Raw genomic sequence first — 24,543 nt, 5'->3', positions numbered from 1 at the left:
GAATCAAGTGATTTCCCCAGACACTATCTTTCATCAGCAAGTCAATGGGGATTGCGTCAGACATTTCGATTACGATGTCACCATATAGTGACATCGTATAGGTTTCAGAACATTCGATTTGCCCCCCAGCTCTGCTAAAACCATTGACAACTGAGTGCCGTTTTCAAGGGATTGTTAAATAAATGTTAACTATTTGCTTGTAATATCATTACGTCTCGAAGAGCATAGTCAGAACTACAAACTCTATTAAATGATTCAGTGCAAAACACATTTCGCTCTATCATCAGAGTTATACCGCAATTAACTGCATGCTTCTCATGATCAGTAAACATCAAATGATCATGCAATTTCAGATACGTTAGGTTAATTGGYTATAAAATAAAAGTGAACTAGACCTGACAAGTATGAGTGGTTTAGATTAATATTCCATCCTTTGTAGGCTCTGCCTGTCAAGCAGCAGAACGAGGGGCTTATTTGCTGATGTACTGTTAGCTGGTGATGTTTACTTTGCAACCTACCAGTAGAAACTTTGTACAGTTGGCTAAACAGTGGTAAGTAGACCAAATGCACTTTCTCTCCAACCAACATATACTTCCTAGTGAACTTATCTAACATGATCACCTTTTCAACATTGTTTTTAACAGCTACAACAGTCATCCCGGAGACGCCTCTTCACTGTTGATGTTGAGACTCGTGTTTTGAGGATACTATTTCATGAAGGTGCCAGTTGAGGACTCTAATGTACTTGTCCTCTTGCTCAGTTGTGCACCGGGGGCCTCCCACTCCTCTATCTATTCTGGTTAGAGCCAGTTTGCGCTGTTCTGTGAAGGGAGTAGTACACAGCGTTGTACGAGATCTTCAGTTTCTTGGCAATTTCTCGCATGGAATAGCCTTCATTTCTCAGAACAAGAATAGACTGACGAGTTTCAGAAGAAAGTTCCTTTGTTTCTGGCCATTCTGAGCCTGTAATTGAACCCACAAATGCTGATGCTCCAGATACTCAACTAGTCTAAAGAAGGCCAGTTGTAATGCTTCTTTAATCAACACAACAGTTTTCAGCTGTGCTAACATAATTGCAAAAGGATTTTCTAATGATCAACTAGCCTTTTAAAATGATAAACTTGGATTAGATAACACAACGTGCCATTGGAACACAAGAGTGATGGTTGCTGATAATGGACCTCTGTATGCATATGTAGATATTCAATGAAAAAATCTGTCATTTCCAGTTACAATAGTCATTTACAACATTAACAATGTCTACACTGTATTTCTGATCAATTTGATATTATTTTAAATTGTCACGGCCGTTTTAAGGAGGAGACCAAGGCGCAGCGTGGTAAGCGTACATTCTTCTTTATTAAAAGAACGAACACTGAACAAAATAACAAAACGAACCGTGAAGCTAATATGAATAGTGCAGACAGGCAACTAAACATAGAACAAGAACCCACGAACACCAAAGGGAAAATGGCTACCTAAATATGATCCCCAATCAGAGACAACGATAAACAGCTGCCTCTGATTGGGTACCATATCAGGCCACCATAGACATACAAATCACCTAGACCTACAAAAACCCTAGACATACAAAATACCCTAGACAATACAAAAACTAACGTACCCACCCTAGTCACACCCTGACCTAACCAAAATATAAAGAAAACAGAGATATCTCAGGTGACATAAAAAAAAAAAACAGTGACACCAAATTTTTGAAAGGTAGTGTATATTCAATGTATGTAATGTATATATATGAGTAGAAAATGCATCCTTTATTCKTTGCTTGAGGAAACGTTTGTTCTTACAAGTCTCCAAGGAAGGATGAATTTTTTTAAATGGCCATGATTTCTTACCCTGTAAGCAAGGGTTCCACTGAACAGATTTTTCCAACAATCGGGTCAAGTCAGACTAGTTACACAATCAAGGAGCAGAAGAAAGAAGTATGCATTGTCGGAGAATATTAGTGTACTGTATTTMAATAGGGCCAGTGTTTGCATATGGATGCTAGCTGTAAGTCAAATAAACAGACCCATGCGACCTCAACTAGGGCCTTGCTCATTAGGGCACGCAACAGACAACGTTTTGATTACTCCCTGTTTCAGTCTGTTTTCTTCTGTCTGGTGCCTAATGAACACAGCCCAGCGAGGTGACATCCAGGTGACGTTGGCCACTCCTGTTCCTGTATCGCATCGTCTAACTAGCAGGATATTGGATCCTACTGAAAGCTTCTATCGCAGGCCTGTAAACACAGAGCCCATTAGCCGCCCATGAATTTACATCGTTGACAGCTGAACTTCCTGCCTGACGCACTGTCAGGTGTGCTGATAATGAACCTCGCCACCGGGCTGATGGTGTTCGGCAAGAAATGCAAACAAGAACGTTATGCAAATACGTCCGTCGTGATTGCAGATGTCATACTGCATTATGAAAATGAGTGAGAGAGAACGCCCGCTCGCTGATACACTAGTTAAGCCGAGGCAAATGTCAAAACACACAGAACATCAGAGAAGCCTGGGTGAATGGGAGCTGGTTATCTACGTACGTCGGTGGCTTGCAGGGAATCTAAGGAACAGAGAAGTACAAATCATTTGTATTTTTTGTTTGGAGATGGATATTAATTTGTCAATATAAGGACAGCTGTGGAATTTGTCTGTGTCCACTCCTCTCCACTCTTCTCTCCGGACCTGGGTTCAAGGGAGACACTCAAGTTTTTTATTACTATATCTCTTGACACATTGATGAAAATAATCATGGCCTCTAAACCTTCAAGCTGCATACTGGATCCTATTCCAACTAAACTACTGAAAGAGCTGATTCCTGTGCTTGGCCCTCCTATGTTAAACATAATAAACAGCTCTCAATCCACCGGATGTGTACCAAACTCACTAAAAGTGCCAGTAATAAAGCCAAACCTTGACCCAGAAAATATTAAAAAACTATCGGCCTATATCGAATCTCCCATTCCTCTCAAATCTTTTTGAAAAAGCTGTTGCGCAGCAACTCACTGGCTTCCTGAAGATAAACAACTTATATGAAACGCTTCAGTTCTGGTTTTAGACCCCATCATAGCACTGAGACTTAACTTCTGAAGGTGGTAAATGACCTTTTAAGTCTTTATGGAAGATTAATCTCTTCAGTAGGTCCTATGATTGAGTGTAGTCTGGCCCAGGAGTGTGAAGGTGAATGGAAAGGCACTGGAGCAACGAACCGCCCGTGCTGTCTCTGCCTGGCCGGTTCCCCTCTCTCCACTGGGATTCTCTGCCTCTAACCCTATTACAGGGGCTGAGTCACTGGCTTACTGGTGCTCTTCCATGCCGTCCCTAGGAGGGGTTCGTCACTTGAGTGGGTTGAGTCACTAATGTGATCTTCCTGTCCGGGTTGGCGTCCGGGTCGTGCCGTGGGGGAGATCTTCGTGGGCTATACTCGGCCTTGTCTCAGGATAGTAAGTTGGTGGTAAAATATATTCCTCTAGTGGTGTGGGCTGTGCTTTGGCAAAGTGGGTGGGGTTATATCCTGACTGTTTGGCCCTGTCCGGGGGTATCGTCGGATGGGGCTAAAGTGTCTCCCGACCCCTCCTGTCTCAGCCTCCTGTAATTATGCTGCAATAGTTTGTGTCGGGGGGCTAGGGTCAGTCTGTTATATCTGGAGTATTTCTGCTGTCTTATCCGGTGTCCTGTGTGAATTTAAGTATGCTCTCTCTTATTCGCTCTCTTTTTCTCTCTCTCTTTCTTTTTKTTTCTTTCTTTCTCTCTCTCGGAGGACCATGCCTCAGGACTACCTGGCCTAATGACTCATTGCTGTCCCCAGTCCACCTGGTCATGCTGTTGCTCCAGTTTCAACTGTTCTGTCTGTGGCTGACCTGTTCACCGGACGCGGTACCTTGTCCCAGACCTGCTGTTTTCAACTCTCTAGAGACAGCAGGAGCGGTAGAGATACTCCGAATGATCGGCTATGAAAGCCAACTGACATTTACTCCTGAGGTGCTGACCTGTTGCATCCTCTACAACCACTGTGACTATTATTATTTGACCCTGCTGGTCATCTATGAACATTTGAACATCTTGGCCATGTTCTGTTATAATCTCCACCCGGCACAGGCAGAAGAGGACTGGCCACCCCTCATAGCCTGGTTCCTCTCTGTTTCGTTCTAGGCTCCGGCCTTTCTAGGGAGTTTTACCTAGCCACCGTGCTTCGACACATGCATTGCTTGCTGTTTGGCGTTTTAGGCTGGGTTTCTGTACAGCACTTTGTGACATCAGCTGATGTAAGAAGGGCTCTATAGATATTTGATTGATGTACAAAATAAGTAAAAAAATAAGTGACAAACAACGTAAATAAACAAACAAAAAAACACGGGGGCAGGTAAAGCGTCTGCCTTCTTCTCCGGCTCCATCTTKCACGGGACCAACAAATTACAGCATAGTAAAAACACAACTACCTTACCTATTTGGATCACAAATACAAAGCAAAATGCAGTGCTATCTGGCCCGTAATCAACAGTATACCATGGCAAATTATGTGACTATTTAGTGGGTTTATAAACGCGGATACTTTTGCTTGGTTTTCTAGCACAGTCAATGCCACGCAGGGCTACGGGCCAGAAAGGTTAAGGGTTGGCCGACACCCACAGACGAGCTCCCTCTCCCTGCCTGTTTCATTACATTACAATCAGAGCTGGCAGCAGACAATGATCAGCTAGGGGGATATCAGATTTTCAACATTTTTATATCATGTTTACAGTTATATAAAACATATGCAATGGATTTTCCACCAACAGGGTTTTGTGCCAACCACACATATGATAAATAAAGTATACCGACTTTGGGCATTTCAATATTATGGCTTGACAATCTCCAAATGTCATTCAACTTTTTGGTGTTTTGTAACAGATGTCTCTGTCCATTCATTAATTGGCCACTGCACAGTTTGGATTGATTGACTGGTATAATTCGTCACAAAGATTAGTAGTGGTTTCTTTGCAGAATTTCGACCATGAAGGCCTGATTCACGCAGTCTCCTCTGAACAGTTGATGTTGAGATGTGTCTGTTTCTTGAACTTTGTGAAGCATTTATTTGGGCTGCAATCTGATGCTGGTAACTCTAATGAACTTATCCTCTGCAGCAGAGGTAACTCTGGGTCTTCCTTTCCCGTGGCGTTCCTCATGAGAGCAAGTTTCATCATAACGCTTAGTGGTTTTTGCAACTGCATTTGAAGAAACATTCAAAGTTTGACATTCTCCGATTTGACTGACCTTCATGTCTTAACAATGATGGACTGGATTTGGTCTTTTACCAGATAGGTTATCACTCCTACCTTGTCATAACAAAACMGATTGGCTCAAATGCATTAAGAAGGAAAGAAATTCCACAAATTAATGTTTAACAAGGCACACCTGTTAATTGAAATGCATTCCAGGTGAGTACCTCATGAAGCTGTTTGAGAAAATGCCAAGAGTGTGCAAAGCTGTCATCAAGGCAAAGGTTGGCTACTATGAAGAATCAAAAATATATTTTGATTTGTTTAACACTTTTTTGGTTACTACATGATTCCATATGTGTCAGTTTTGATGTCTTCACTATTATTCTACAATGTAGAAAATAGTACAAATAAAGAAAAACCCTTGAATGAGTAGATGTTGTTAGAARGTATGTATATGTACATATACTGTGTATATGTACGTATGTATAGTTTTTTTACTCCTCAGGGATATAATTATTGTTTGGGTAACCTTATTTACTATAATGTATTGATTTTTATCTTAGATTTGTTTCACTCTTTATGCGATGCGCACTGCAGAGAACACCAGAAGAATAATTATCACAGTGAATTATTGTCATGTCTGTTTATGTGTCAATTTATTCGGTAAGGGATGGCTTGCTAACTGCCAATTTGACATGAAAATAAAGTGTCATTCATTCATTCACTACAAACAAAAAACCTCCACAGGTATGGATTGGTCTGTTTAAAGAAATGCCTTGCATGAAACTTTCAAGATACCCAGAAGAGTACTGGCCATCCTTTGCTGTCTTTCTGGGGAGTATTTCCTAGCCACTGTGCTTCTGCATCTGTATTTCTTGCTCTTTGGTGTTTTAGGCTGGGTATCTGCTGATGTTAAAATGAAATTGTCTCTGTGGACTACTGTTGAGCACATCCATATAGTCAACAAAATGCATTAAACATAGAGCTGGATTATTTCTTAATGGATTATTCCTCACTACATGAACACCCGCTGCTGGGGGTCATATGTAGTTTCGGGTCTGCAGCGCTAAAATCAGACCAGGCATTTCTCCAGTATCTCAGAACACGAGTGCTGATCAAGGATCAGCCCCCCCCCCCCACCGGTTGGCGCGACTATAGTATGCATTGGTTGAAACTCAGTGTTAAACTTGTTCGTGTTAGGCCCCTTTTTTCTCAATTTCCTCCTGAATGACGTGCCCAAAGTAAACTGCCTGTTACTCAGGCCCTGAAGCCAGGATATGTATATAATTGGTACCATTGGAAAGAAAACACTTTGAAGTTTGTAGAAATGTATAGGAGAATATAACACAATAGATATAGTAGGAGAAAATCCAAAGAAAAAACAACCAGAAATTTTGGGGGGAGAGAGACCATGCTCTTCCAATGGCTAGTATAAGGGCAAACTCAATTCTAGCTCCCAGGCTGCAATTCCAATGGCTTCCACTGGGTGTCAGCAGTCTATGTTCAAGGTTTCAAGCTTATAACTTCACAAGTAAATAAGAAATAACAGTTTTAGTACAGGGAGACAGTCTTGGAAATGTGTGTATGCACGCGCCAAGAAGAAGCACCTGTTTTATTGAACATACTTCTTTCCGTAAGAAATATTATAGTTTGATTACATTTTAGGATATCTGAGGAGTAAATAGAAACGTATGTTGATTTGTTGAAACAAAGTTTAGTGGTAGATTTTCGGATTCCTTTCTCTGCATGTTGATCAAGTGGATTACTCTAATCGAGGGCGTCAAATAAACAGACTTTTTGGGATATAAAGAAGGATTTTAACTAACAAAGGGACACTACATGTTATAGCTGGGACCCTTTGGATGACAAATCAGAGGAAGATTTTCAAAAAGTAAGTGAATATTTAATCACTATTTGTAAATTTATGAGACCTGTGCCGGTGGATGTTTAAAAAAAATGTGGGACGCRGTCCTCAAACAATCGCATGGCATGCTTTTGCTGTAATAGCTACTGTAATTCGGACAGTACAGTTAGATTAACAAGAATTTAAGCTTTCAACTGATATATGAAACTTGTACGTACCTACATGTTTAATATCCCTAATTTTTTGGATTATTTATTTGAATTGTGGCCCTCCAGTTTCACAGGAAGTCGTCCCGCTAGCGGGCGGGACCCCTAGGCTCACCCTTCCATCATATCTAAGCCAATACGGACCCAATGTTGTTTAAAAGTTGCATCATGAGCTGTCTGGCCATTACAGAGAACCACATACAGGATTTTTAACAGGGTCATTAGCGAATGAATTTTCAGAGTATTGCCTGTGCCCACCTAGCTCAAATTCTAGACGTCGGATTAAAACAAGACCATAGCATCTATAAAGTGATCATTGAGTTTAACACTAGAACAGCTAAAGCAGTCATTTTGACTGCTCATCATTTATTTTAACAGTAGGGCTTGCTCRGCTCCTTCTTCAGACAGTTGAAAGTGCCCAGCTGATAATCACCCTGAAAAATGCCTCAGAACTGAACCTAAACTATACCAAAACTAATTTCACACATATAACAGGGAAAATAAATTAAGTAAAATATGATGGGGAGAAAGGGGGAAAATGGGTGAGTTGATGAGCGAGGGGAAGCAAATGATGCATAATTATGCAATCACCAATTGTGAAGGAAGAACAGGGCGGGCCATTCTATTGTATTGATCCATTCTAAATACAGGCCCGAAACTTAAAATAGTATTTACCTTAAGTTAGTTCACCAAATCAAAGCTGTCTTAGCAGTCTACTCTGGCCTACTTGCAGTAGGCTACACAGTGAGGGCGTGTGTGTTACTGAACGGCTGAACAATATCTGGGAAAATATCCACATTGGAAAGCAGGTGTGAGTGTCGGAGAATGTGGCGATGAGGCTTGTGGAACCTGACGATGGCAAGCGGAGCAATGTCTCCATAGACAATTTCTTTACTTTTCACTCCAAGCAACTTGGCGAACAAGTTGCTTGCAAAGAAAACAAGTCTGGCCGTCACCATGAACAAAGTGAGATGGGGGCTCCCTCCATATGCGCAAAATAAGGCACCTTCACAGCCATTGTAGTACAACAGTGCTGAAGAATGACAAGACAACAGGACACAACAACAGGGGACTATTATGCACTAAAACCCAAAAAATGTATGTCAAAGTGTGTCAAGCAACTGAAAGTCACAAGAATTGTGTGAACTGTTAGGAAAAGGATAACGGCTAAATTAAATCCAACTGATGCCATTGTGTGAAGATGCACACAAGCACGAGCTTGACAGTAACTGACAATTATTTAACTGCTGTCATATCTACACTATGTTCATAGTTTATCTATGTTCATTATAATGTCTATAGTGCTTTTGTGCAGTATCACCACTTATCAAGGCCACTTGGCGCTTATAATGATGTTTAGGCTACTGATGTTTTTTCATAATTTGACCGCGCTACTTTTTACTMTGTTTCTTGGTGGTTGGGGTATTTTAATTTGATTTTGTCTTTATAAAAATAATATGTTACCGTGTTCCAACACATATGCTTTCTGTTTCATAGTTGTAACGAAGGCACTCCATGAATAAAATACATTGAACACGTATTTTGGCTTATTTTTTTTAAATATAAGGAAATACAGGCAAGCGCCACATTACTACAAGACAAAACAGCTCACTCAATCAAGCATTATGGTCTTGTCTTAAAAGTAGTGGAATGGGATTATTGTGTGAAGAATCCAATATTTTAACTTCTATGCAGTACAAATCACATTATTGTGGGAGTAGCTCCAAATGAGAAGGTTTGCGTCCTAAGTAACATACACATTGTTTGAACTAGAATAGACCAACATACGTAGCTACTATAGTATGTCAAAACTGTGTGCTGGAAAACCTTGGTAGAGCATGGGTGATGTAGGCACTGTGGTGCTCATATGAATTTCTTTTCCTTTTCGGCTTCAGACCAATGCCTACTTATCACTTAAAATGAAGTTTTTGTTTTCAATTGTTTTAGACTCCTGTGATGCTCTGTCCTTGTACTCCTGTACTAACATTTTATTCTGTACTCACCCACAGCTGGTCTCCAGCAGACTGTCGCCGACCTGTAGAGAGGCCATGCCAAAGTCTGCTACCCTGATGTTGTTCTTCTCATCTAACAACAGGTTCTCTGGCTTCAAATCTCTGTGGCTGGGAGGGAGAGAGGGACAAAGGACAGGGAGGGAGACACAGAGAGGGAGAGAGAGAGAAAGCAAATGGTTAGCAAATGTACAATACATTATGTTTTAGCTTTGGCATTAATCAAACATATCCTATGGATTAGTGCACACACACACACACAGACACACACGACTGCTATCATTGAAGTTGTTTGTGGTAACAAGGGGCATCGTACAAAACAAAGTCATCAGTGATTGGATCCTCTCTAACCAATCAGAGTATCAAAGCCAATGATGAATTTTCAAACCGCCGCTTTTCCCACGTGTATTCTGGCTCTGGCCAAACCCATCGGTTTCTGGACCAATCAGACGGCCGCGAATGTATTCACATTCAGTGAAGGTTCGGGGAGGTACTCAGATCCAGATTCATTGTGGAGAAGAAACTAACGTCCGTGAGCGTGGCGTTGCGTTTGGCCGCAGCAAGGAGCCTGGAGTAGCCAAGCAAATTCAGTCCATGAGTACGAGAAACCAATTAAACCTTCCACTACTACTAAAGTAATCACCGATTGGAAATGAGTGAACAGGCAAAAGCCATGTCTAAACAGTGATTTGTTCAGGGAAGGGGCTAGGGAGGGATGCACTTTTAAGCAATTTGAATTTAGTGCACACCGTAATAAAACATTTTGCACCATAGCAAAATGTTTTGTAATGGAAACCAAAAACAAACATCACTTATTGGACATTTCAGCTAGGTACCTCCCGTTGTCAGCCCAATTCGTTCCTACTGAATTACAATCCTGGTGTGGGAGACGACCGAGCATACAGCTAGCTCCCTGCTGTGTCCCTCTCGCTCATCTCTGAACAGGCCTTAAGACAGACAGGGAGAGAGACTCCAATGCTTCCCACAGTTGTGTCAAGTTGGCTGGATGTCATTTGGGGAGTGGACGATACTTGATACACGCAGGAAACTGTTCAGTGTGCAAAACCCAGAAGCGTTGCAGTTCTTGACACAAACCTGTGCGCATAGCACCTACTAGCATACCCCATTCAAAGGCACTTAAATATTTTGTCTTGCCCATTCACCCTCTGAATTGCACACATACACAATCCATGTCTCAATTGTCTCAAGGCTCAGTGGTGGAAAAAGTACCCTATTGTCATACTTAAGTAAAAGTATAGATACCTTAATAGAAAGTTACTCAAGTAAAAGTGAAAGTTACCCAGTAAAATAGTACTTGAGTAAAAGTATTCGGTTTTAAATATACTTAAGTATCAAAAGTAAATGTAATTGCTAAAATATACTTCAGTATCAAAAGTATAAGTATAAATCATTTTAAATTCCTTATATTAAGCAAAGCAGACGACAGCATTTGTGTTTAGTGAGTCTGCCAGACCATAGGCAGAAGGGATGACCACGTCTTGTCTTGACAAGTGTGCGAATTTCACAATTTCCCTGTCCTGCTAAGCATTCTAAATGTAACGAGTACTTTGGATTGTGAGGGAAAATGTATGGAGTAAAAAGGACAATATTTTATTTTAGGAATATAGTGAAGTAAAAGTTGTCAAAAATATAATTAGTAAAGTACAGTGCGGATACTCCAAAAAACAACTTAAGTAGTACTTTCAAGTATTGTTACTTAAGTACTTTACACCACTGTAAAGGCTTAAATTCCTTCTTTAACCTCTCTCCTCCCCTTCATCTACACTGATTGAAGTGGATTTAACAAGTGACATCAATAAGGGATCTTAGCTTTCACCTGCAATTCACCAGGTCAGTCTCTGTCATGGAAAGAGCAGGTGATCCTAATGTTTTGTATACTCCGTGTAAGTAGATATGAAGAGCAGAAGACGTCGAACCCCTTTACGACTGGGATTGGGTGGCCACAGTGTTAGATGATGTGGTCTTGAGGTCAAAGAGACATTTTGATGTGAGAACTTTCAAAGGCAGTGCGCCGTTTCTCGATCATCCGTTTAGCATCTATTCCTGGTTAGCATTTTTCCCGACACGACATCATACTGTGCTGCTGTGAGGATGTCTGCCAAGCCACCGCTGAGAGCTGTCTGACTGTATGTGTGCGGCACATACACAAAACACACTCAAGCGCAAACACAGGTAGGCACATGCAAACGCACGCACGCATGTGCACGCACACGCACACACACTCTCTCTCTTTCTCTCCCTCTCTCTCTCTCGGTCTAGGCTGGTCTCGATACTTTAARAGATATGTATCTTTGCTGAGATCAGAGAGATAGTGAGAGATACTGCCACAGGACAGGATGTCAGGGTGTCATGGAAGCGCTTTCATCTTTTCCTGGGCTAATGATAGAGGGAGCAACAATGGCTGCCATGACTGCCCGACAAATCTCTTTGAAGGGTGGCTCATCAAAATGGACATTTAACCTCCTATGACATCACTTCTGGCTGGGGTGAATCCTCGAGGGGATTCATTCTGCTGTCAGAACTTTTCCCAGCTAACACATTATCATTTCAAGAACAGTCAGGGACATTTTTTTCTTCAACCAAAGGACAACCTTCAGGGAACATTACAGGAACGTTTTGTGTTAGCTGGATCGTGCTTCATTCATAAAACCAGAGTTGTAGCACAGCTCATCTGTTTTTATGTATCTATTTGGTCCAGTCATGAGCTGCCCTCCAGTCATGAGCTGCCCTCCAGTCATGAGCTGCCCTCCAGTCKMGAGCTGCCCTCCAGTCCGGAGCTGCCCTCCAGTCCGGAGCTGCCATTCAGTCCGGAGCTGCCATTCAGTCCGGAGCTGCCATTCAGTCCGGAGCTGCCATTCAGTCCGGAGCTGCCCTTCAGTCCAGAGCTGCCTCTCTGTCCAGAGTTGCCTCTCTGTCCAGAGTTGCCTCTCTGTCCAGAGTTGCCTCTCTGTCCTGAGCTACCTCTCTGTCCTGAGCTACCTCTCTGTCCTGAGCTACCTCTCTGTCCTGAGCTGTCTCCTAAATCTAGGGGAACCTTTGTGAAGGTTCCTAGACCAGGGTCGGCGAGGGTCGCCACTCAAAGGACGCTAAGGAGGGGGACAAGACAATGGTGGAGTGGTGTCCTCGTCCTGCGCCGGAGCCGCCACCGCGGACAGATGCCCACCCAGACCCACCCCTTGAGTTTTAGGGGTGCGTTCGGAGTCCGCACCTCAGGAGGGGGTACTGTCACGTCCTGACCAGAGTTCTTATGTGTTGTGCTTGTTTTAGTGTTGGTCAGGACGTGAGCTGGGTGCGGGCATTCTATGTTGTGTGTCTAGTTTGTCTGTTTCTGTGTTCAGCCTAATATGGTTCTCAATCAGAGGCAGCTGTCAATCGTTGTCCCTGATTGAGAATCATATATAGGTGGCTTGTTTTGTGTTGGGGATTTGTGGGTGGTTGTTTTCTGTGTCAGTGTTTGTGCCACACGGGACTGTTACGGTTAGTTATTTTTGTTATTTTGTATTGTGTATAGTTTTCGTGCTTATTAAATCATGGAAACTTACCACGCTGCACATTGGTCCTCCGATCCTTCTCACCTCTCCTCGTCTGAGGAGGAGGAAGAGCTAGACTGCCGTTACAATACCCATACAGTGTAATATCTTATTTGCGGCCATTGAAGTCACAGATTTGTGAGAATGATTGGTTGTTTTGTTTACAGCAGATTCTTATTGTAAGCTATATGGGTAAATAACAGCCTAGACTGAACAAAACTCTCTTAAATGTGTTTTACAAGTAAGAATACCCTTCAATCTTTACTTCACCTGTAAGTGATATACTACAAATCTAAATAGACCTTAGTACCCACCCTAATCAGACTAAACAACACTGTAAAAACCTGAATAGTCAACATCAACGTTGCCTGCATGAACACCCTCTATATCATGTTGTAAAACAGTATACCGACCTGTATACCCAACACAAACAACACACACACACACACACACACACACACACACATTGAAGAGCATCACAGAAGTCTAACATGAGCACACACACGCACACACGCACACACACACCATCTACATTGCCATAAAAAGGCCTAAAGGCAGATCTATCCCAAGACTGGACAAATTGCATGTGGGCGTTGTATTATCAGTCAGGACCCTGACATCCCATAATAGGTCATTAAAGTCTCCCTGACACATTAGAGCACCTCCACTACTATAATCTCCCTCGCACAGCACTGTGGATAGCTCTCCCAGCCGTTTGTCATCCGGAGAGAGGAGTTGTTAATCAAGCGGAACAATTTGCTGCGCTTGAATGTAACCCATCCTAACTTTGGTGGACCCACAGTCATTGATACTGTACTCAGTGTTGGCTAACCACTCTCCATGTTGGCTCCAAACGTTAAATGATCCATAATGTTTTAACGTAGATTCCCTCTCATTTTCTCTGAGCTTTTAGTGGGAATATGACGCAAGTATTCGGGTTCTAAATCTCAAACCAAGTCTGCTCACCTCTGTTCATATGGGATCAGGTGTTTTAGAAATGACGACAATGAATTCACGGGTAGTACTCAAACCCGGGTCAAACGACTGTCAAATCAACCCTTTAGCCACTACGCCAAGAGATCCAACCCGCTTGATGAGTTTTCTAGGTTTTGCCAGGTTTTACATGCCGCTGCAGATTAGAGCAATGTTGACGGGAATGGAACTGAAGTTGATGGGAGTGAAACTGAAGTTGATGGGAGTGGAACTGAAATGGCAGCTGGAAGGCTGCTAGTCTCTGATCCCATGTTACCATCTCCTGCCGTTGTGCCTCTGAGCAAGGCACTTAACCCCCCCCACAATTACTCTCCATCCAGGCACCCCTGGACTGCTGCTGACTCTGTGTCTCTCAATGTGTGTGTATATCTGGGGGTGTTGGGAAAGGTAGGAGACACATTTCTGTTCTAACCAATCGACAATCCGTTTGTATTGTAATCTATTTATATTCTATTGTTGTAAGAATCCTCAGCTGGCTTGTAGTAGGCATAGCGTATTAGGCTATATGATTTACATGGGATTAGCCTATCGTTGGTACGTGTTGTAGCGATCCTCGCTATATGCAGCCAGGTCACCCTTGATACAAGTCAGTATTCGACATCCATCCATGTCTGAGGACATTGGGAGATGATGTGGAAACCGGCCCCTATAGGCAACAGGGAGTGCTGTTACCTTCAAGTAGGTTTCGGCTGTCGACGGGGATGGCGGATGGGAGCAAGCGCCTGCCTCTGATTCCAAAGGTTGCAATTTTCAAATCCAGCGATAGTAGGTTTTTTTGAAGCCCAAACCAAACATTACCTTAAGATTTCGGAGTTAATGCCTAAACTTAACCCTATCCATAAATATTCTCAGTTCATGCCCGAACTTAACTCTAAGCATTTAGAAATTTAACGTTGCGCCACCAGAGTCTCTGGGTTCGCGCCCAGGCTCTGTCGCAGCCGGCCGCGACCGGGAGGTCCGTGGGGCGACGCACAATTGGCCTAGCGTCGTCCGGGTTAGGGAGGGTTTGGCCGGTAGGGATATCCTTGTCTCATCGCGCTCCAGCGACTCCTGTGGCGGGCCGGGCGCAGTGCGTGCTAACCGAGGGGGCCAGGTGCACTGTGTTTCCTCCGACACATTGGTGCGGCTGGCTTCCGGGTTGGAGGCGCGCTGTGTTAAGAAGCAGTGCGGCTTGGTTGGGTTGTGCTTCGGAGGACGCATGGCTTTCGACCTTCGTCTCTCCCGAGCCCGTACGGGAGTTGTAGCGATGAGACAAGATAGTAATTACTAGCGATTGGATACCACGAAAATTGGGGAGAAAAGGGGGTAAAATTTATTTTAAAAATATTTTAAAAAAAGAAAGAAAAAAAAAGAAAAAAAGAAATGTAACGTTTGACATTTCACGTTTGAGAAACGTGGATGAAGGTCTAATTCCGGCATGAGACCGTGAGAGCTAGTTGGCCACCAAGTGGTTTAACCCTCTTGGCGCGATGTGTAGGTTGTTCGTCTTTCATACCAGCAACCCATTCGCTACATTGGTATCAGAAGTGGGATGGTGACCATCGGAACGCATGGCCCGGATGTGTGAGGGGGCTGAGGTTAGTCGAAGCACGGGGACGTGCCTTCCCGTTTGGAGAGGGCAGAGTAGCCCTCCTCGCTATATGAATCACTTTACAATTCCCACAAAGTGGGTTAGCGCAATGTGTAGGGCGTTTTGCRTTTCACATTAGCGACCCAGTTTCGCCTCCCTGCCCTGCTGTTCGCTACAATATGTTTAAAATAGGGGCTTACACCCCTAGGAGCTGTTATAGGCTTTCCACGCAATCCCTGCTATTAAACATAATTCCCCCATGCAATCATTACAACCCACTGCATGCTGATTCATGTTTCTTTATTATGACAGTCATTGGCTCTTTTCTCATTAGGGTGAAGCTCATATACCATAAATGACATGTTTATGTCAATGGTTGGTTAACTGCCCCTGGTTTTCTACCTCAGGAAATTACGTTAATTTCCCCCATGGTGACAACTTGGGGACATCAATTATCAATATTGCTCCCTGTTTTGTGTTGGTATGGATCTAAACTCAGCAAAAAAAAGAAATGTCCTCTCACTGTCAACTGTGTTTATTTTCAGCAAACTTAACATGTATACATATTTGTATGAACATAACAAGATTCAACAACTGAGACATAAACTGAACAAGTTCCACAGACATTTGACTAACATAAATTGAATAATGTGTCCCTGAACAAAGGGGGGGGGGGGGTCAAAATCAAAGGTCAGTGTCTGGTGTGGCCACCAGCTGCATTAAGTACTGCAGAGCATCTCCTCCTCATGGACTGCACAAGATTTGCCAGTTCTTGCTGTGAGATGTTACCCCACTCTTCCACCAAGGCACCTGCAAGTTCAAGGACATTTCTGGGGGGAATGGCCCTAGCCCTCACCCTCCAATCCAACAGGTCCCAGACGTGCTCAATGGGATTGAGATCCGGGCTCTTCGCTGGCCATGGCAGAACACTGACATTCCTGTCTTGCAGGAAATCACGCACAGAACAAGCAGTATGGCTGGTGAAATTGTCTTGCTGGAGGGTCATGTCTGGATGAGCCTGCAGGAAGAGAGGATAATGTTTTCCCTGTCACGCACAGCGTTGAGATTCCCTGCAATGACCACAAGCTCAATCCGATGATGCTGTGACACACCGCCCCAGACCATGATGGACCCTCCACCTCCAAATCGATCCCATTCCAGAGTACAGGCCTCGGTGTAACACTCATTCCTTCGAGGATAAACGAGAATCTGACCCTCACCGCTGGTGAGACAAAACCACATCTCGTGAAGAGCACTTTTTGCCAGTCCTGTCTGGTCCAGCGATGGTAGGTTTGTGCCCATAGGCGACGTTGTTGCCTGTGATGTCTGGTGAGGACCTACCTTACAACAGGCCTACAAGCCCTCAGTCCAACCTCTCTCAGCCTATTGCGGACAGTCTGAGCACTGATGGAGGGATTGTGCATTCCTGGTGGCAGTTGTTGATGCCATCCTGTACCTGTCCCGCAGGTGGGATGTTTGGATGTACCGATCCTGTGCAGGTGTTGTTACACGTGGTCTACCACTGCGAGGACGATCAGCTGTCAATTTATTGCCCTGGCCACATCTGCAGTCCTCATGCCTCCTTGCAGCATGCCTAAGGCACGTGCACGCAGATGAGCAGGGAGCCTGGGCATCTTTCTTTTGGTGTTTTTCAGAGTCAGTAGAAAGGACTCTTTAGTGTCCTACGTTTTCATAACTGTGACCTTAATTGCCTACCATCTGTAAGCTGTTAGTGTCTTAACAACCGTTCCATAGGTGCATGTTCATTAACTGTTTATGGGTCATTGAACATGCATGGGAAACAGTGTATAAACCCTTCACAATGAAGATCTGTGAAGTTATTTGGATTTTTACGAATTATCTTTGAAAGACAGGGTCCTGAAAAAGGGACGTTTAACCCACATTTAACCCACAATAATAGCCAATCTTCAAAGCAGTATCTTGCTTAAGAGGACCTCCAGCCAGCTAGTCAGATCAATCAGTCAGCGTGTTTGTAGGGTTGCAAAATTCTTGGAACTTTACCAAAATTCCCAGGTTTCCAGAATTCCTGGTTGGAAGATTCACGGAATTAGGAGGGAACAAGCAAGAAATCCTGAATCCTCAAACCAGGATTTCTGGAAAGCCTAGAAATGTTGGTAAAGTTACCAGAATTGTGCAATCCTACTGCTAGCTGTCTCTGACTGAAGCCTTCCTGTATACAGTACATGCCACACAGGCTCTCTTTTCAATGTAGAGGGAATCAGAGCTTGATTAGAGGGAATGAGAGGAGCTATCAAAAGCCTCTCCACAAAAACTCAGTATAAACAGGAGGATGAGCTGTCAGGGGAGCAGGAGATTGATTGAACGAGTGGCAAGACTCTTTAGCCTGGTTCCAGATCTGTTTGGGCATGGTCAATGTCACACTGAGTTGGCATGACAGCACTAATAGATCTGGGACCAGGATAGAGACTCTTCTCTGGTGTTAAAATAAAATGAAAGCAAGGAGAGTGGACCTAAGCTTGCAGTTACAGCTAGAGTTGGTTGGTGTTTCAATGTCACTGTGTGCCACTGGTCAGTATCATCATTGTGGTAATTTAATGAATTAGGCTACTTCCTTTTTTATTGATATATTTTATTAATCTTCAGCCCTTCTCTCTGTCTTGTTTTGTGCTCAGTGCAGAGGATCCCTTCCTCATCATCTCTTACATGTAACCTGTCCTTGCCCTCTCCCCYTTCCTCCACCCAACCAGACTCTCAACCTGTCCTTGTACTCCTACTTACACAAAACCCCAATTACCAACCCCATCTTCCCTCCTCCCCCGACAATAACACCTCTATCTCACCCATCCCACCAACTTCCCTCCCTGGCATCTCTCCATTCAACCACCACTCATCCCCCATGTGTCCCACCATGATGCCCTAACAGGAGTTCTGGAAGAAGGAAGATAAGGAAGGGGGGAAGGAAACAACAGGGGGAAACGATTTCCCATTATGTGGCTCTCAGAGGCCTATCAGAGATAATGATGATAGGACATAAACACAGGTCTTTTGCAGCCATGCATCCAGGGAGAAAACCTCAGCCGTCAACAAAGTCAGCATTGCTTTACCTAGCTACCACCCAAGGACAGAGCCACCATAGATTGGCTCAATACGGAGTCAATGGGTGGGAGGAGGGACGGAGGGAGTAGGAGAGAGAGATTGAGAGAGAGACAGTGATCGCGAGAGAGACAGAGAGAGAGAGACAGTGATCGAGAGAGAAGGAGAGAGAGAGAGAATTGAACCTGGAGAAGAGCACCCTGAGCAAGCTGGTCCTGGGGCTCTGATCACAAACACAAACAGACCCCAGAGAGCACCAGGACAGCAACACAATTCGACCCAACCAAATCATGAGAAAACAAAAAGATAATTACTTGACACATTGGAGAGAATTTACAAAAACAACTGAGCAAACTGGAATGCTATTTTGCCCTAAGCAGAGAGTACACAGTGGCAGAATTCCTGACCACTGTGACTGACCCAAAATTAAGGAATTCTTTGACAACAGGCAGTTTGGAACTCGGTAGTGAGTGTTGCAACAAAGGACAGATGATTTTTACGCACTTCGTCAATCGGCGGTCCCGTTCTGTTAGCTTTTGTGTGGCCTACGACTTCGCGGCTGAGCCGCTGTTGCTCCTAGACATTTCCACTTCACAATAACTGCACTTACTGTTGACCGGGGCAGATCTAGCAGGACAGGCATTTGACGATCTGACTCGTTTGAAAATGTGGCATCCGATGACTGTGCACGTTGAAATTCACTCTTCAGTACGGCCATTCTACAYCCAATGTTTGTCTTTGGAGATTGCACTGCTGGTTAGGCAGTTGTGCTCGATTTTATACACCTGTCAGCAACGGGTGTAGCTGAAATAGACAAATCCACTAATTTGAAGGTGTGTCCACATACTTTTGTATATATAGTGAATTTAAACACCAAGGAAGTCCTCTTACATTTGGGAATGGGGTCTGTCTGTCTGTCTGTCTGTCTGTCTGTCTGTCTGTCTGTCTGTCTGTGTGTCTGTGTGTCTGTGTGTCTGTGTGTGTGCGTGTGTGCGTGCGTGTTTGCGTGCGCGCGTAGAGGGGGTTATAAAGACTGTTCAAATTTTGGTTGACTTTAGAACGTTCTCTGAATAAAGCTTACGAACATTTTGCAGAATCTGAGTCTTTGCCTAATCATTATTAAACCTTGGGTCCTACAAACCTCGGGGATTGGTCAAAGCTTACATAATTGTTTAGTTATCATCATTGGGATTGAAAATTCTCGTGACACTCACTCTGACCATTTTACTCGCTGTAGCAGAGCTGGTTAGGCAGTTTACATGTTATCTAGAGAGTTCTTGACTAACTATTTCTTATTTTTGCCTAGGTTGGATTTACAACAAGTGTATCTTTAAAATGGTGTAAAATACTTGTCGGGTATGTTTGAGGAATTTTAATTATGGGATTTCTGTTGTTTTGAATTTGGCGCCCTGCAGTTTCACTGGCTGTTGACGAGGTGGGACGCTAGCGTCCCACATACCCAAGTGAAGTTAAACAGCTTGGAAAATTCCAGAAAATTATGTCATGGCTTTAGAAGCTTCTGATAGGCTAATTGACATCATTTAAGTCAATTGGAGGTGTACCTGTGGATGTATTTCAAGGCCTAACTTCAAATTCAGTGCCTCTTTGCTTGACATCATGGGAAAATCAAAAGAAATCAGCCAAGACCTCAGAAAAACATTGTAGACCTCCACAAGTCTGGTTCATCCTTGGGAGCAATTTCCAAACGCCTGAAGGTACCATGTTCATCTGTACTAAAAATATTACGCAAGTATAAACACCATGGGACATGCAGCCGTCATACCACTCAGGAAGAGATGCGTTCTGTCTCCTAGAGATGAACGTACTTTGGTGCGAAAAGTGCAAATCAATCCCAGAACAACAGCAAAGGACTTGTGAAGATGCTGGAGGAAACAGGTACAAAAGTATCTATATCCACAGTAAAACGAGTCCTATATCGACATAACCTGAAAGGCCACTCAGCAATGAAGAAGCCACTGCTCCAAAACTGCCATAAAAAAGCCAGACTACGGTTTGCAACTGCACATGGGGACAAAGATCGTACTGTTTTGAAGAAATGTCCTCTGGTCTGATGAAACAAAAATAGAACTGTTTGGTATGATGACCATCGTTATGCTTGGAGGAAAAAGGGGGAGGCTTGCATGCCGAAGAACCCATCCCAACCGTGAAGGACGGGTGGCAGCATCATGTTGTGGGAGTTCTTTGCTGCAGGAGGGACTGGTGCACTTCACAAAATAGATGGCATCATGACGCAAGAAAATTATGTGGATATATTGAAGCAACATCTCAAGACATCAGACAGGAAGTTAAAGCTTGGTCGCAAATGGGTCTTCCAAATGGACAATGACCCAAGCTACTCCCAAAATTGTGGCAAAATGGCTTAAGGAACAACAAAGTCAAGGTGTTGGAGTGGCCATTACAAAGCACTGACCTCAATACTGTAGACAATTTGTGGGCAGGACTGAAAAAGCATGTGCAAGCAAGGAGGCCTACAAACCTACTACACCAGCTCTGTCAGGAGGAAAAATTTCACCCAACTTATTGTGGGATGCTTGTGGAAGGCTACCCAAAACGTTTGACCCAATTTAAACAATTTAAAGGCAATGCTACCAAATACTAATTGAGTGTATGTAAACTTCTGACCCACTGGGAATGTGATGAAGAAATAAAAGCTGAAATAAATCCTTCTCTCAACTATTATTCTGACGTTTCACAATTCTTAAATAAAAGTGGTGATCCTAACTGACCTAAAACAGGGAATTTTTACTAGGATTAAATGTCAGGAATTGTGAAAAACTGAGTTTAAATGTATTTGGCTAAGGTGTATGTAAACTTTCGACTTCAACTGTACATGTCTTAACAAAAGACTCCACTATACAAGTATCCATTTCAAAAGAGCAGGTAAATTGTCAGTAAGTAGCAAGCAAGCTAGCCACCGTTAGCCAGTTAGTATGGGTGCTTGACTACTGTTGTTGTCAGACTAGTTAGGGCTAGGCCCTCATTTCTCAATTCCCTCTGAATGACAAGCCCAAAGTATACTGCCTGTTGCCTCAGGCCCTGAGCCAGGATATGCATATAATTGGTACCATTGGAAAGAAAACACTTTGAAGATATAGGAGAAATAAACAAATAGGATATGGTAGGAGAAATCCAAAGAAAAACCAACCAGATTTTTTTTTTGAGAGTCCATGCTCTTAAAATGGAAAGTATAGTGGCATACTGAATTCTAGCTCCCAGGATGCATATTCCTATGGCTTCCACAGCGTGTCAGCAGTCTATGTTCAAGGTTTCAGGCTTGTAACTTCCAAAAACAATAATATCAGTTTTGATACAAGGACACAGTCTTGGAAATTTGTGTAGCGCACGCGATGAAGAAGAATGCACCTGCTAAAATCGGTTTCCTATTGAACATACTTCTTTCCGTAAGAAATATTATAGTTTGATGACATTTTAGGTATCTGAGGAGTAAATAGAATGTATTTTGACTTGTTGAAACAAAGTTTAGGAGTAGATTTTCAGATTCCTTTCACTGCATGTTGAACGAGTGGATTACTCAAATGGCGCAAATCGATGGGCGCAAACTAAACAGACTTTTTGGGATATAAGAAGGATGATTTTATCTAACAAAATGACACTACATGGGACCCTTCGGATGACAAATCAGGTGAAGATTTTCAAAAAGTAAATGAATTTTAAATCGCTTTTTGTGAATTTATGAAACCTGTGCCGGTGGAAAAATATTTTGAGGTGGGGCGCCGTCCTCAAACAATCGAGGGCATGCTTTCGCTGTAATAGCTACTGTAAATCGGACAGTGCGGTTAGATTACCAAGAATTTAAGATTTCAACCTATATAAGACACTAAATGTTTAATCCCTAATTTATATGATTATTTATTTGAATTGCGCCCCCCGGTTCCACTGGAAGTTGTCCGCCTTGCGGGACGCCTAGCCTAAGATACTGCTAGCTGTAAATCAGACAGTGCAGTTGATTAACCAAGAATTTAAGATTTCAACCTATATAAGACACTAAATGTTTAATATCCCTAATTTATATGATTATTTATTTGAATTGCGCCCCCTCCGGTTTCACTGGAAGTTCTCCCGCTTGCGGGACGCCTAGCCCTAAGATACTGCTAGCTGACATTACGTGTATGATCTGTGTAGTAATATTATTCATATCTCAGAGCCATTTGCTTTGCTAGTTATCTAGCTAAAATTMAACCTGGTTGTTTAGCTACCTGCAGATTCATGCAGGGTAGTAACATCATGAGTTGGGATTATGATTAATTGTTAACCTAGCTAGCTAGCTACATGTCTAAACAAAAAAGCATTTCGATAGCATGTCACTGCGACAAATGTTGATAGCCAGAGCGAATATACCAGCTACATCTATCTATTCCGATTTCAGAGCACTCTCGTCTGAGTGTGCCGTAGTGCTAAATAACTGACGAATTTACAAACGCTCAACACGCGTTGAAATGGCCGGTGTCAGTGAATGTTGGCAAAAAAGCTTACATTATTGCCAGCAGCACAGGTGCAGTCACCAACGCTCTGGAGAACATAAAAACAGCCTAACCAGCTTGGCTAGGGCGAGTAAAATGGTCAGTGAGATGTCCTAGCCAACGTTAGCCAGTTACCTTGGGTGCTTGACTGCTGTTGTTAGGACAGAACTTTCGGATCAACCCTTAAAGAGATGGGTGGGGCTAAAGCTTAAGAGGGTGTGAACGATGCTGAATGGGTGTAGACAAAGAAGAACTCTCCAGTAGATACCAAAACATTCAAAGGTAATTTAATCAAAAGTCAGGTTACAAGTTTATCAACTTTCAAAGCAGAATTACTTTCCCATTTTCCRGCAACTGTAGTGTATGACATACCATTTTCTAGCCCTGAGTCTCTACTTTTATCCAATGTAAAAAACACAACTTCAAATTTTGCTACATAAAACAGACTTGAGCAGGTCGTTCACATATGACCACTATATTATGGTCAGGAGATCTAATGGGTATGGATATAGCTTRAGAGCAGAGTTCTGCAGCATTGGTAAAAATGTGATCAATACACGCGGATGATATACCCTGAGTACACAAAACATTTCCATGACATAAACTGACCAGCTGAAAGCTATGACCCTCTTATTAATGTGACTTGTTAAATCCACTTCAAATCAGTGTAGATGAATGGGAGGAGACAGGTTAAATAATAATTTTTAAGCCTTGAGGTAGTAGAGACATGGATTGTGCAATTCAGAGGGTGAATGGGCAAGACAAAAGATTTTAAGTGCCTTTTGACGGTTAACCGCTTCCCATATGTATCAAGAATGGTCCACCAACTAAAGGACATCCAATTTGACACAACTGTGGGAAGAATGAGTCAACATGAGCCAMCATCCCTGTGGAACGCTTTCAACACCTTGTAGAATCCATGCCCCGATGAATTGAGGCTGTTCTGAGGGCAAAAAGAGGGGGGTGCAACTCAATATTAGCACGGTGTTCTTAATGCTTGGTATACTCAGAGTGGTTCCTGTGATGTTTGTGAACACCCTGGTAGGTTGGTTAATAACCTGAACCAGATTACAGGCACTGGTTAAAGTGAGCAGCTTCCTCTTGAGTGGACAGCTTGATGAAACCAGTCTATATTCAGGTCACCCAGAAAATAGGCCACTCTGTTAACTTCACATACTAAGCATTGCACACGTATTATCCTGATAATTCATGTTAACACTTGGTGGCCTATAGCAGCACAACACAACATTACATTTCAAATCAAATCAAATGATATTTGTCACACGTGCCGAATGCAACAGGTGAAATGTCAACCTTACAGTGAAATGCTTACTTACAAGCCCTTAACCAACAATGCAGTTTTAAGAAGAAAAAGTAAGAGATAAGAATATGAAATAATTCAAGAGCAACACCGGTGTCGAGGTAATTGAGTTAATATGTACATGTAGGTAGAGTTATTAAAGTGATTATGCATAGATAATAACAGAGAGTAGCAGCAGCGTAGAAGGGGGGGGAGGGGTAATGCAATTAGTCTGGGTAGCCATTTGATTAGATGTTCAGGAGTCTTATG

At 42.9% G+C, this 24,543-nt stretch overlaps 1 protein-coding gene across 1 annotated transcript in view; it reads right to left on the bottom strand.

The window, feature by feature from the left end:
* brsk2a (BR serine/threonine kinase 2a) overlaps nucleotides 1-24,543 on the bottom strand; it is a 463,140-nt gene that overhangs the window by 101,360 nt on the left and 337,237 nt on the right. The window contains exon 5 of the mRNA XM_070442906.1: nucleotides 9,277-9,393. Coding sequence (XP_070299007.1) covers nucleotides 9,277-9,393 — 117 coding nt within the window. The remainder of the gene's footprint in view (nucleotides 1-9,276; nucleotides 9,394-24,543) is intronic.

This window comes from Salvelinus sp. IW2-2015, linkage group LG4q.1:29 (assembly GCF_002910315.2).
Source record: "Salvelinus sp. IW2-2015 linkage group LG4q.1:29, ASM291031v2, whole genome shotgun sequence".
NCBI lineage: Eukaryota > Metazoa > Chordata > Actinopteri > Salmoniformes > Salmonidae > Salvelinus > Salvelinus sp. IW2-2015.
This window is presented reverse-complemented; position numbering and strand designations above follow the sequence as displayed.